At 47.6% G+C, this 14,323-nt stretch overlaps 2 protein-coding genes across 2 annotated transcripts; one reads left to right on the top strand and one right to left on the bottom strand.

The window, feature by feature from the left end:
* Window positions 1-544: 544 nt before the first annotated feature.
* On the top strand, window positions 545-1,476 carry LOC127348364 (acidic endochitinase-like). The gene has a single exon (XM_051374413.1). The coding sequence runs from the start codon at window positions 571-573 to the stop codon at window positions 1,465-1,467; it is 897 nt and encodes a 298-aa protein (XP_051230373.1). The 5' UTR covers window positions 545-570; the 3' UTR covers window positions 1,468-1,476.
* A 6,776-nt stretch (window positions 1,477-8,252) lies between these two features.
* Window positions 8,253-13,467, bottom strand: LOC127292486 (uncharacterized). Its single transcript, XM_051321897.2, has 4 exons — window positions 13,079-13,467; window positions 12,179-12,441; window positions 11,339-12,044; window positions 8,253-10,348 (listed from the first exon to the last, which is right to left on the bottom strand). Exons 2-4 carry the CDS (start codon window positions 12,401-12,403, stop codon window positions 8,550-8,552), a joined length of 2,730 nt encoding a protein of 909 aa, XP_051177857.1. The 5' UTR covers window positions 12,404-12,441; window positions 13,079-13,467; the 3' UTR covers window positions 8,253-8,549.
* Between the last annotated feature and the right edge of the window lie 856 nt (window positions 13,468-14,323).

Raw genomic sequence — 14,323 nt, 5'->3', positions numbered from 1 at the left:
ATTTGGCTCCCGAGCTCCAGTGCTCTCGCCATTCTAAAAAAAATTAAAAATATTTATTAGTTACCAAAAAATCTGAAAAATAATTCTGTAGATTGTTAGTGATACATCTCACAATCATGGAAAATCTCAACCCAAAATTCTTTTTAATTTGAGCTAGACAAAAATAACAAATCTGACATATTTTTGTAGATTTGAAAATGACTACTCAGATCTGCATTTTTGTCTTTTTTGTGTAGCTTAAAATATGAAGTATTTGAAATTGATATTTTACACGTTTGTTGGATACATTATTGGCTATATGCATATATTTTTTCCAGAATTTTTTGAAACTCAAAAATATGATTTTTTATTTATTTTAAAAACGAGATCACTGGTGCCCATGTGCACCAAATCTCTGTCCCAACACGAAAAGTATATTTGGCTCCCGAGCTCCAGTGATCTCCCACGCAGAAGCATAAACAATTCACACTCAGAATCCTGTTTGTATATAAGCCAACCCACAAGCCAAAAACTGATCACAGGCAGCAGCCACAAACAACATACTACCATTTGAAAACACCAACGCAGGGAATGGGTAGCAACAGATCATCTCTGCTGGTACTGCTGGCTGTGGCATTAGCCGCTGCTCAGTTTCTGGGGTCGGAAGCCGGAGGCATTTCCATCTACTGGGGCCAAAATGGTGGTGAGGGCACACTTGCGGAGACCTGCGCCACCGGTAACTACAAGTTCGTCAACATCGCCTTCCTTTCTGCCTTCGGCAATGGACAACCGCCAGTCCTCAATCTGGCAGGCCACTGTGACCCGACCAACAACGGTTGCGCCAACCAGAGTTCTGACATCAAGTGGTGCCAGAGCCGAGGTGTCAAGGTCATGCTATCTATCGGAGGTGGAGCAGGCGGCTACTACCTTTCCTCATCCGAAGACGCCAAGAATGTCGCGACGTACCTGTGGAACAACTTCTTGGGAGGTAAGTCATCTTCGCGGCCTCTCGGTGACGCGGTCCTTGATGGCATCGACTTCGACATTGAGGGGGGCACACCGCTGCACTGGGATGATCTTGCGAGGTACCTAAAAGGGTATAGCAACTCCGGCAGGAGAGTATACCTAACTGCCGCACCACAATGCCCTTTCCCTGATGCCTGGGTAGGCGGCGCTCTCAACACCGGCCTCTTTGACTACGTGTGGGTGCAGTTCTACAACAACGCTCCCTGCCAGTATACTTCAGGTAGCACCTCCAATCTTGCGGACTCATGGAAGCAGTGGTTGACAGTTCCAGCAAAGCAAATCTTCCTCGGCCTCCCGGCCTCTCCTCAGGCAGCCGGTAGCGGGTTCATCCCATCTGATGATCTCAAGTCAGATGTTCTCCCACTTATCAAGAGTGCCGGGAAGTATGGAGGGATCATGTTGTGGTCTAAGTACTATGATGATCAGGATGGCTACAGTTCTTCAGTGAAGAGTGATGTTTGAGAGGGTTTCTTTACCAACCTACTTCTTCTTTGTGTTGTGCGAGTATTTTTATATTTTTCTTGTGGCTTGTTGGTACTTTTGTTATTAAATTGTTGTATATAATATGAATAACAGCATGTGCCGCCTATTTCCTTTTAGTTTGACTGTCAATATCTTGTGCTACTTTCCTTCTGTTACGTGAGACACAACATTCATGAGCAGGAAACATATGGCTGAAATGCCATGCATGGGAAATGCCCCTAGGTTTTTTTTTTTTGTGAAGAACCGAAACATTATTGTTGACTCAGTGGAATTTGGTTCTTATTTAAGGTAATCAAGCTAGTAGGAAATAGTATTTACTATATTTTGCTAATTTTTAGTTTAATATGATATCGCTTAAGTGCTTAACAATTTTTTTTCAAACATCTCGCAATCAGCCCACCCGGGTTCAAATCCCAAGGGGGTCGATTTAAATGGGGTGTTATCTAGCACATATAAATCCACTGCTGGAGATGTCTTATCATCTGTCTAACAACGTATAGCCAAAAAAGGAAATCTTCATCCGTTGATATTATCATGGTCTAAGGATTTGTACATAAGTTCACGATAATACTAACAACATCTAACGGTACTATCTCGTAGTATATCATAGAATTGAATTGGTTCAGCATCCTTGTTCTTCCAACAATGTACTATATATCATTGTTGTTGGTATTCTTGTTACTTTAGGAATACCCATGATTAAAAAAAGCATGATCATCGCACATATTAGCTAATCCTAGAGGCGGGAATAGGAACAACACATGAGGTGTTTAAATATCTTCACGTCCTTGTGATTTTTTCCATCGAAACTCTAATCACAATAGTTATACTATTATACAGAAATAAACATAAATCAAGAACTTGTGAATATATAATGGCAAATGTTATTGCCTCTAGGATACATTGCTTTCGTAGAATGCTACTCCTCCACCTAGAATGTTACTCCTCCTAGCTATGGAGAGATACACTCTGGGATCTCTGGGATATGCCTCGTCGGGAGGAATGGGTTTACCCCCTTCGTCTGCCGCTGGTGCGACGAATGGGTGCATGTCACCTATTTCAGATGCCAGGTCGTGTTGCTGAACAACTCGTAGGAGATTGTCAACAAGTACAAGTTAGAGTACAATGACATGGTGAGTTAAAGATTTGGGTCTTTGGCCTAAAGATGATAATTTACAAGGCTGCCAGCCATTACATCTTCTTTAACCACGGTTAGGTGGTGAGTGACTACTTCTAATCAAACACATCCTTTAAGTTTTGCGCGAGCATGACCCATGAGCTCATATGGGCATCCAATCGAGAATTTGCATCGCCAATACCTGGTTGGGCAACTGGGAAATACCTAGTGACCCGGCACTTCAAAGGCTATCATGACGATACCACTCTTCGAAATTCAAACTTGTGTCTATAATGTTCCTAAAAATAGTGTGAGTGTTCATAAGATGTGTATTTACAATTCCTAAAATTTTCATAACCAAATTCAAAATAGACAAAGAGAAAAAAAGGATAAATCTAACAAGAATAGTGTCATAAAAACACAAAGTACAAATGACACTATTCATTTATCAATTTATATTTTTTTGTTTCTCTATAAGGAGCATTATTTAGGAATCGTAAAGACACACGTTGCAAACACTCACAATGTTTTCTTTTAATCTTTTAGACGCTAGCAATTTTGAGTTTTAAAGAGTGGTATCATGTTACCATTTGAAGTGTGGGTTTATTAAATATGTTCCCCTTAGCCAACCTACAAATGTGTCTGGTTTACCGTGTATAATTACTGTACTGTCCAAGAGGCCATACCTCCCTGCCCTGATCCTGTACAAGCTGGACACGTACACAAACTGATTAAGAGCATCTCCACTCGTTTGCCCTCCCCAAGCCGAAATCCGGGGAAATTTACGTCCGGATTGGACGTAAATTTGGCGTGGGGAGAAGTAGTTTCCCAGCCGCGATCTCAGGCGAAGACGCCGACCTAAATTTGAAAAACGGAAACTTGACAAACTACGGCATAAAACGGTCGAATTTAGACTAAATTTAATGGTATTTACTATATAGAGGACGAAGTTCATACATAGAGACCGAATTCGACTATATTTCGAATTCAGCTAGGGGAATACAACTGTAAATATTAAAACACGGCGCTCTACATGCCGAAATGGCGGTAGAACACCGTGTAGTCGCCGTCGCCGCCATCGTCGTCGGAGCCGTCGTCGTCGAACTGCGGCGGCGCCGAAGCCGCCTAACTGCTGCCTTGACCGGCGTCTCCCCACCGGCCACTGGTGCGAGGCGGGGACGGCGATGGCTTGTACAGGTCGTCGTCGGAGGCTTCGAGGTCGACGACGGGGACGGCGATGCCGGATGGAGGAGTCGCAGGCCGGCGGTAGCGAGCGACGTCCTGGAGGAGCCTCGCCTGCCGCTCCGCCTCCTCCTTCTCCCACTGCTCCCTCGACCAGGCGCAGGCCTGGTCGAGCGGCATGGCGTTCTCAGCGGGGACGAGGTCCTGGAGGGACCTCGCGATGACGGCCTCGAGGATGGCGGCGTCCTCGGCGCTTTCGGCCTCCTCCACCTTCACCTTCGCTGGCTTGCGCTTCCGCTCGCCGGAGGTGTCCTGTTCGCGCTTCGGTCGGAGCCGTCCTTGTGCCGTTGAGGGCTCGCGGATGACGATGCCGCCGCCGCCGCGCGTGCGGTGGCTCGGCGGGGAAGCCGGCTCCTTTTTCACCGGCGCTAAGGATGGCGCCGACCTGGAGAGCGACCTCGACGCCGTATCGGAAGACGATGAGCTGGCAGCCATGCGCCGTGGCTGCCAGCTGTTTCCCCGGCGGCGGCTGGTCGATGCCCTCGATGGAGGGGGCATCGTGAGCACCGGGGAGTTGCCACCCTCGATGTGCTTGAGGACGTTATGGAGCGTCCTATTCGGCGCGCTCCACCAACGCCGGCGACCCGCGGCGTTGTTGCGCGAAGGCGGAGGCGGCGGGCCGTCGTAGGACGCCAGTTCCCGCTCCCACCACCGGAGGAAGGAGTTCCACCTCGTGTAGTTCTCGGGGTGGTGGCGCGGGTCGGCGCGTTCTTCCTCCGTCATCGCCATCCGAGCCTCCTCGATGGCGGCATCGAGGGCGTGGCCCTTGGGCGGCGGCGGGATTGGCACGCCACCAGCACTTAGCCGCCACCCGCCGCCGGGAGGCCTCGTGTCCGGCGGGCAGGGGTATCCCGCCTGGTGGAGGAGGTGCCCCTCCCACGCGTGGAGCGACCGGCGGGGGAAGCCGTTGTTCGCTGCGCCGTCATCGTCGTAGAATGCCATCGGGACGCGTCGCGGCGAGCGGAGCGGCGTATATAGGCGTGGCTGGCACCGGCAATTAATGCCGCGTGGAATGCGACGCGTCCGCGGCGAACTGACCGGCGGTAGCCTTTACTGCGCGCGGAAGACGATGCGTGCGCGGAAGACGATGCGCGTGTCGCTGACCGGTCGGGGGCCACCTCCGCGGCGAAGACGAAACGAAAGTGCGGGAGAGATTTCTCGGCGTTTCGCGCGCTTTCGCTTCGTCCGGAGTCCACGAGCGCTCCCCGGTAGGCCGGGGTTGGCGTGGGCTCGCCAGATGGATGAAAGCCCAAATCCGGCGAAAAACGAGGAACCGAGGGCGCGGCTGGGCCATTTTTTGCCGTCCGGATAAAAAAATGGCACGCCGGGGGCCTGTTCGGGGAGACGAGTGGAGATGCTCTAAGGGCATCTCCAACGGGGCGACCCAAACCGCGCCCGCGCGTCCGGATGGGTCAAGCCGGACAAAAACGCGGCCCAACGCGGGGACGCACCGCAAAAGCGGACGATACTGTAGGGGAGGTCCTGCGGCAAAATAGCTCGATGCCAGAATGATAAAAAGCTTAACACCTCGGCGTCCGGAACGACGCAAACCCGGCCCAAATCTTGGCTAGGTTTGTGTGGCCGCGGATGGCACGCGCCGTCCGCTCGCGTCCGGGCGCTGGTCGCCTCGTTTCCCTTGGGCCCACCTGTCGGTGACCAGGGAGGCTATTAAATGGGGACTGGAGGGGATCTGGCCCTCCACTCCAGTCCCCACTCCACTCCCGCAGCGAAACCGCCGCCATGGCCAAGCGACGGTTCGCTTCCGCCAACGACGACGAGGCGAGCAGCAGCCGCCGTCGTCCGGCGCCGCTGCGGCCAGCGGGAGGAACGCGAGGCGGCCTCCACATCGAGAGGCCGCCGCGGCGGCGCGGCATTGCCGCAACCGCCGCCTCTGCTGAGGCGGCCCGAGTCCTCGGAGGAGGACCCGGGACCTCGCGCCGCGCCGATGATCTCGGCGGAGGAGGAGGCGAAATGGCCGCACCTCCATGCGGCCATTCGCACCTCCGAGATGGAGGAGGCGGCCGACGGGAGGTCGAGGAGGCGGAGGGCTGGGAGCTCTACGCCTGTGCCCGCTGTGCGCGACGGGAGGAGGAGGAGGCGGCGCGGCGGGAGGAGGCTGTGCGCCGCGCCGACGAGAGCGCCGCGAGGAGCAATGGCGGCGCCGGGAGGCCGGGCGCCGCGCCCGGCAGAGAGGCGGCAGCGCCTCGGGGAGGAAGCGCCGCTCCGTGCGCCTCCGCCGGCCTCGGGTGGCTCCGGACCCCCACTCGGCACAGGAGGAGGCCTTGTGGTCTCCGTGGCGGAGGAGTCCCCCGGCGCGGTCGAGCCACAACGGCGCCTCGCCGCTTTCGGGGACGTCGTCCACGACGACGACGTCGCCGACGACGCCCACAGGGGCTAGGCGGCGCACCGGCGGCCACCGCGCCGCCGACCAAACCCTAATAGAGGGTTTTTATTAGTTTAAATTTAAAAACCCATATAGGGGCTTCTTTTGTTAGTTATTTGCCCAAAATAGGGCTATGTACAAATTTGCCCAAAATAGGGCATATGTTGAATGAAATTTCGTTTCAATTTGCCACTTTTCTCTTTGTTTCGTGTTTATCCGATTATGCGCTGCGTCCGCGCGTTGAACGCAGCGCGCGACCCAAACGAACACGCGGACGCGGGCGGCCACCCAAACGCGTCCGTTTGCGTGGTTGGAGATGCCCTAATAGCAGCAGTAGTAGCGCACACTGTACATACTGGCCGACCAGAAAGGATTGGTCATCGCAGGAGAAAGGATCCGGTATGGTAGTATGGTCACTAGTGCAGGCAGGACAGGCGAGTCCTGATCCTCCACGGGCCCACCAGCAGTGTCATGTATCTGTCCAAGCAAGTATGTCTGAAATGATATGATATCCACTCGTATCTACACTGCTGCACCCTTCCTGCGAGTGAAAGCAACCTGCGCTTTTGGAACCCTGGGTGCGCCCCACCCACCCAGATGTGCCGACGACCGTGGGATCTGCGTTGGCGTTGCTTTGCGCACTAGGATCCATGGGATTTATGCTTTTTAGTATTGGGTAGCGTTGGCGCTGGATTGGGATTGCTGCTGGGATTGGGTAAAGGGAATTTTCCACACTCCTGCTGGGATTGGGAGGGGGAATTTTGTTCAGACTGTTTATTCGAAATTTAATATTTTTGTTTAAGGTAAATTTTTAAATTTAGGTATAAAGAATGACATGCATATTTGCGGTATTCTCTACATGCAAAAAAATCTTGTTTGAAATTTTTGTAGGCATACAGATACCCATTTTTTGGCCTTCTATGGCAATTTTCGGGAATTGGACCAAGCTAGCTATAGTATTGAACTTAAGGTCTATTTGATTCAAAGGATTTCGAAGTAAAACTTGTAGGATTCTCACTCATAAGATTTCTTTTTCTATATAGCTTTATTTTATTAAAAGGATTGAAACATGCACATCTTTTATGGATTGCTTTCCTATACTACACTTTTATAGGATTTCTAGCAAAAGGTTAGACCGGTTAGAAAATTTCCTATATATCTATGACAAACTTTTTTGTGGTGCAATAAAACGACTTGTGCAACTAAGTCCTATTTTTTCTAGGATAATTCGCATGCCACCATGACATACTATTCCTACGTTTTCCTTTTTTTTAGAAACATAGCACAAACGCAGACGCTCACATACATGCGTATATACTCACCCCTATGAACGCACACACGCACACCCTACCCCTATGAGCACCTCCGGAAGACCGAGCCGGCGGATTGAATCTTGAAATTGACGAAGTCACCACAGGTGTCTCGCTGTCGACGGGAACATCGCCTCCCACTGAATGAATATTCCGCCTTTATGAGACACACAGATGTTAAACCTGAGGTTTAAACTCTGGTGGGTTCGGGATACAACCATCCTCCTAACCACCCAAGCTCAGGTTGATTCTCATTCCTACGTTTTCATATTTCTATGCTTTTTAAAATCCTTTCAATCAAATAGGCCCTCAAATAAATAAACCTACCCACATGATGCTGAAAAAACTCTTTTATTCAATTTAAATAACAATATGGTCACCGAATGGTATAGAAAAATTATCCAGGGCATCAGGCAGCGGACCATGGAAATATTAATGTCTTGTAGTCAATGCAGGCAACGACATTGTCGCGCAGGACATCAGGTAGCCCCACCGCCCCATTATCTCCAACCTATAACGAGTACAACTCATAACTAAATCTGCTTTCTTCAAATTCACAGAACACTACTCGTGAGCTACTACTGATCATGTCTGGGGTAGTAAAACGTATAGGAAAACCTCACAGGAAAGAAGAAGATCAACCAACATTTATCCATGCATGACCATGATTATGCTCTATGGCATATCGTCAGGGTACGAAAGAACAGTCGAATCAGTCTGAATGCTAGTTGACCGGGATTAATATAACTCTTCCATTGTCTGAAAAAATCTTAATGCTGGTACTTTTAAGCAAGAGCACAACATGCTAAACGTAGAAGAATTCTCACCTATACCCCTTCAAGATGAATAAGGTTACCGCTCTTATGAACTACAGTAGAGTTAACAATTTTCCATAAAGGCCAGATTGACAAGCCAAGTATGTACACTCCTGACTGCGACAAAATCACACCCAGTCACAGATCAATATCACCGAATACCCCAGCGCAATTGCGCTTGCCCACGACATTTCTCAGGATGCAGCAGAGACGGTAATACCTGACGGGCATCTCGGCCTGCGACACCGCCTTGTTGTTCTTCCCCACCCAATCATACTCCTGTCTTCAGCTTCTAAGCCCACACCGTCAGGTTTTGTGGGTGGACTGATCTGGACCTCTTCTTCTATAGGATCTGGCAAACTTTTCTTGGACTTTTTACCCCTTGTCCGGCGCCGCCTAGTTAAACTCGATTCCCAGGATCCACCAGTCATCTGAACTAACCCCTCGAGCAGCTCAATGTCCTCGATGATTTCAGGACGACAAAGTGATGACATGCTAGGCAAGATATCTTTCTGGAAGTCGCGCTTCTGCCGACGCTTCCTTTGCTGACTTCTCTTTGGCTTGGTCAGGAGATTCACGGGTGAAATGGTTTGTTCATCATTCGTTATTGCCGGTGTCAGTGGCCAGCTGGAGAACTCAACACCCTTGGTCTCTTCCAGCTTCAGTGTCAACGACTCAAATGAATCTAAATCATCACCGTCACTGGAATCGCCGACCTCCACTTGCTTGGCATGGCCGTCAATCCTTGATACAGCAAGCTCTGCAAACCACTGCAGGATATTATCGGGTGTGGCTGGCACATCCATTGACAAAGCAAGAATGTCCTCTGCCGCAGCTGTAGCAGCAGCATCTTCACAAGCTGGCACTTCTAAATCGATCACAAACCCACGCTTAGCATGGTTGTTCTGCAAGGAGGTCACATGGCATTCATGTGACACTATGGATGACTCTGAATTATCCTCATTTCGTACATCATCATTCAGATCAAAGAAATTCAGGATGGTTGCACCAGTTTTACTGGTGACACCTTCAGCAGCTTTCTGGCATGAAGAAGGTAAACATGCAGCACTCTCCTGAGTTTTATTCTTCTTAACTTCGCAACCTACAGATGTCAACGCAGAATCTGGCAAATTGCAAAGAGCCTGAGCTGCTCCCGATATGTCTTTATTCATTTTCATCTCCATTGCAGTTTCATATGAATGTTCAAACACCTTCCTTGGTTCTTCCAAACCTGTGGAATCAGCAAACGGAGCTTTCTTACTGAGCCAAGGGATCCCAGATACTGATCCCTCGCCTACAATACATTGTAAACTGCCAACACAAACCCCGCCTTGCTCTACAGGAATATCTTCCTGACCATCTGACAGTGCTTCATTTAAATTGAAGTTATTTCTGCCCTTACCATTTGCAATATCAGGATCTTCATGGCAGTCCCGTGCTGGGTGTTCAAACCTCAGTCTATTATTTTGCTCCAAGTCACTTGAAATTGCAACCTCATGCCGTGCTCGTGAGGCAAACAATGAATCAAGTGGAACACCAGAATAGCTGCCATCTGAATTACTGATTTTTTTGAGATTATGTGTGAAGCTTCTAATGCTTTTGTTCGCAGCACCAAGGCATACATATGGATTTACCGTTGAAGATCCATTAAAACTTGGAAATGATTGTACATCGGCATTGCTCTTATAGCTCCTTGGGTCTACCATGCAAGAACCGACACGAGACGCAACAGAAGAATGTCCTATGTGCGGAGGAGGGACTGGAGCAACAAGTGTATTAACACTTGAACCATGTACATTGTCATGTCTAGAAAAATTATTGAGAGCAGAGGCTTCCAGAGGACTTCTTGAAAACCATCCGTTTGCACTATTCGGATATTGGTAAATTAACTGGTTAATGTTTGCAGGTCTCTCGTCAGTAACATTGAAAGTTTTCCGTGGATCTGTGTTGCTGTATCTAGGCGCGAGAAAACTTATGTTGCTGGCATGTTTCCCTGAAGAATTAGAACAAGATAGAATGATTATCACATTGGATTAAGTATGTGTGATTGCTAGCATTTATAAAGAACATCAAAAGATGCTTCTTTTGCTCTAATAATGCTTTACCAAGTAACCACATGCACCATAAGAGCAAACAGTATGGCACACACACCACCCAAAGAAAACATAGACTGCGCTAAAAACCGGGACATAGGCATCTGGCAGTATGATCCGGGAAGAAAACATCATTATTTTATCATTCAGATTTTACTAAAGAACTACAGATTGGTTCTGTAATAAGTACTAACAAATCAATCTGCAAGAAAACATTAATCTAGAATGTAATAGTATGCCACACCTTACAAGATACACTACTAAGAAACACTCAAAGCTTATGAAGGCATCCATGGATTCACGTCACAATTATGTGCAATACAAATAAGATAACTCAAAGAATGCACAGAACCAGATAATCAAACAGACATAATGAAGGAAATGTAGTTCTACATGTAACAAATAAAATCAGGAGATACTATTCTTTTTTAGAAAATGGACTATTATCATCCCGGTCTGTGCATCATGTGATGTACATAGCCATAATGTTATTCAAGCAACACCAAACGGCTTACCAAAAGGGGCAGCAAAATGCTAGCACCAGCAGAAAACCCATCTGCAGGGAGCGCTGACAAGTAACCAGGATACACTACAAACTATTTGGCTAATTCAAATAGGTTTGTGATCATACCAGTTCAAAAAAAAGGTTAGTAATTATAGTTTCATAAATATTGTACATTCGATTCAACCGATGGGGTCACATAATGTAGTGTGGTTGGCAAATTTCAGTGAAAACGGTAACCCCATATTGTGGGATTGACTTGTGGTTTCCAAATATGGTAAATATGTATTTTAATGATATTCACAAATCACAATGCAAACATAAAAAGAGCTAGCATAACGACAAAAAGGAGAGCAAAAGAGATGCTTTAAATAGAGCGTAGCGTTACCTTTATTGACCAATGATCTCTCGTCCTGTTCTATCCTGGAACTTGCATCGAAGAAATTAGAGCTTGTTCCTTCATTAGCACACTTGTCTTTGGAAAATTCTTTATTGTAACTGTAGTTAGTTGTGGTTGATCTCCATACAGAATGCTGCCAAGGGTTCTCCTGGGAGTATGAAAGACCTCCGGATACTGACCCATTTGCTCTGCCAGTATATGTGCCCAAAACCGGCTCATTCGGACCTCCAAGCTTACTTGTAGTTGGCAAAAAAGAGGTTTGGCAATTATGACCTAACCTCCTGAAACCTTCCACCCTATCTAATGCGACGCCAACATCACTCTGATGCCTTGTATCCGATGATACACCAAGGAAATCTATAGGCTTATTATCTGATGGGTTGTCATTTTCAATAGTATCAGATCTGAGCTCAAGGTCAAAAATGCCTTGTTTGGTGTGTAAAGCAGCATCACTTGAGAGAAATCCATTTGGCGAGGACTGGACACTGCCTTCCCTTAGGAACTTCAAGGAGTGACTTATTTCATTGTTCACAGCAGCAGCAGCAGAAATTGTCATCGCACCATGCAGTGGAACCTGCGATGGTGAGTTTCTCTGTGAGGCATATTCCAGTCTTGAGCATGCATGCACTTCTTTGTTTTGATACTGTTGCGCCAGGTCTCTCTGTATTCTGTAAACCCGATGCAGTTCATACACCTGGGTAGGGAGGGAGTTTTCAAGTCAGAGATGCAAAAGAGCAAGGGAAAACTAAAATTATCTGTTGTTTTGCTGCAACTTATAATTTTTCTAGCAGGTGGTGAGTTTAAGGTGTTAACTTAATCGAAAGGTACCTGCTGTCTGAATGCAGCTTCATGTGCCAGCATTGTGCGCTTGAACATTTCTTTATCATAATCTGAATAGCCAACTGCATCCGCTGTCATGAAGCCATTGCAGAATTCCCCATTTGATGTCCTCTCCTCCTCGTACGACGACCTCCAACCATTTGCGCCCGCCTGGAGATTGCCTACGGCGTAATATCCAAGTTTGTAGCCCTCAGCTTCTACTTTTGCTCCCATTGTTGTTACAATCTGTCCGACAGACCATTCAAGCAACCCTGAATAGCACAAAACAGAGCAAGAAATGAGCCTCAGTTATGCGAAATTACGAACACGCATTGTTTATTGCTTTCTCAACCAACAGAGAAACAAGTTGACGGCTTCTGAATTACTAGTTTTTTTCCCCTGGTAAAGTAAGTAATGATGGTCGAGCCTACATGCAGAGAAAGGTGAAAACTTGAAGGCAATTGATGACCTTGCAGCTTTACTTCATGGCTTGCGCATTAGCAACAGTTGGTAATTTGGGGATAGTGATATAATCATATATATTGGCCAATTTTAAGCAGATATTCTCCCAACAAACCCTGGCTGTTTGGATGTCAACTCCTAGGGAATGGGAAAAAACTAAAGGAGACAAGACAAGTCCAAGCTCCAGCCGAACTGATACTAAATCCAAGAACCAGTTCATTCAAGAGAAGTAGTATGAGCAGCAGCAAACGTGGATACTACTCAACTGTGGATGTACTAATTACTCAACTGCTCGCACTTGATCCAACCGAAAAATCTCAGGCAAGACCAAATCCAACACCAACTCAATTACCAAAACAGGAAAGAACGACAAAGACACCAAGAAACCCAATAAAAGATGAGAGCAGCCGAGCTACGAAAAAAAAAAGCAACTTAAAAGAGAATTACCTCAGCGGTTCTTGGCACTGAACTGCGGCAGATGGGAAGCGACGACCCGCAGCGTCAGCCTCACGACGCCCATGACCCCCGGGGAAAGCGAACGACGCGGCTCTCCCGGTCTCTCACCTCGCAAGCACCCAAGACGGAGGATTTCTCCGGCGAAAAGGAGCAGATCTCGCCGCGGGAAGGAGGACAGGAGGAATTGCGTGGGGAGGGAGCTGGATTCGATCGATGGGCCAGGGAGATGGAGAGGGGGAGGACTGGAGGAGGGTCTGAACTGGTGGGTTCTTGTTCTCTCTCGCTCTGTCCTTTCTTCGCCTTTTTATTTTTTCTCCCCGTCTTTCCTTTTGGATGGTCTGGTCATGTGCTGCTGTGGACCCTTTCTCTCTCCTCCATGAGAGGGAATGGAACGAACGACCTTCTAAACTGCACCAGGACAGCAGATCTGTTGACATGTATTATTCTGTCGCTCCTTTCTCTCTCCCTCTTCATGGCTGTCCCTTCCCAACTCACCTAATCTCTTTCTCTCTCTCTACCCGTCCATGTCTCTGAAATAAAATCTTCTATATTTTCCCGTGCCAGAAGCTGCTGTCCCTCTCAGATTCGTGTGCGAGATCTTGGTTGTTAACCGGTTGTTTACTCTCTTAAATATTAAGAATCCTGTTAAGGGTATGGCTTCTCTCTCCGTGAGTGACACAAGAATGATGATTAATGTAATGTGTTGAGTGTTGTATTGAGCGTCTCGAATGGGCGAAGAGTGAGACAAGTGTGGAAAAAAGAATCGAGAATTGTGCAGCTAAATTGCAACTCATATACAGGAATCACAATGTAATTAAATTGTGTAGAACTAGCAACTGAAAAATAGTCGGTTACAACTCAACTTGCAACTCATATATACGATTCACAATGCAATTAAATGGTATAAGACTTGACTGAGCACGAAGAACGAGCAAATCCTAATAATTGCTTGTTGACATGAAAAAGTTGAATACGGATGGAAGTTATATAAGGCTACAAATATGAAGTAGACCAACACTTCAATCTGGACTATGGTGCGACGGTTCTGCCGCTTGACCTTTGTCCCCCCTTTTGCATTCCTCACCCTCTTCCTCCTTAGTATGTTTCTACCTCCTACCAGTGTTGTTCATTGCCTCTCCACTCCCAAACCATCTACCTCCTCTCAAAGATCTATGACTTAGCTGCAAGTGGTGTCAAATCAGTGCATTGGCACCTTGACGAGACACAAAACATTGT

This window comes from Lolium perenne, chromosome 4 (genome assembly GCF_019359855.2).
Source record: "Lolium perenne isolate Kyuss_39 chromosome 4, Kyuss_2.0, whole genome shotgun sequence".
NCBI lineage: Eukaryota > Viridiplantae > Streptophyta > Magnoliopsida > Poales > Poaceae > Lolium > Lolium perenne.
The sequence above is the reverse complement of the archived record's forward strand: the minus strand, read 5'-3'. Positions and strand labels throughout refer to the sequence as shown.

Bases quoted from the DNA above. Each gene is read 5' to 3' on its own strand.
- LOC127292486 (XM_051321897.2), bottom strand. From the start codon at position 12,403: ATGGGAGCAAAAGTAGAAGCTGAGGGCTACAAACTTGGATATTACGCC. The intron at 12,045-12,178 runs GTACCTTTCGAT...CTCCCTACCCAG, and splicing joins AAGCTGCATTCAGACAGCAG to GTGTATGAACTGCATCGGGT. The intron at 10,349-11,338 runs GTAACGCTACGC...CTAATTCTTCAG, and splicing joins GAGATCATTGGTCAATAAAG to GGAAACATGCCAGCAACATA.
- LOC127348364 (XM_051374413.1), top strand. From the start codon at position 571: ATGGGTAGCAACAGATCATCTCTGCTGGTACTGCTGGCTGTGGCATTA.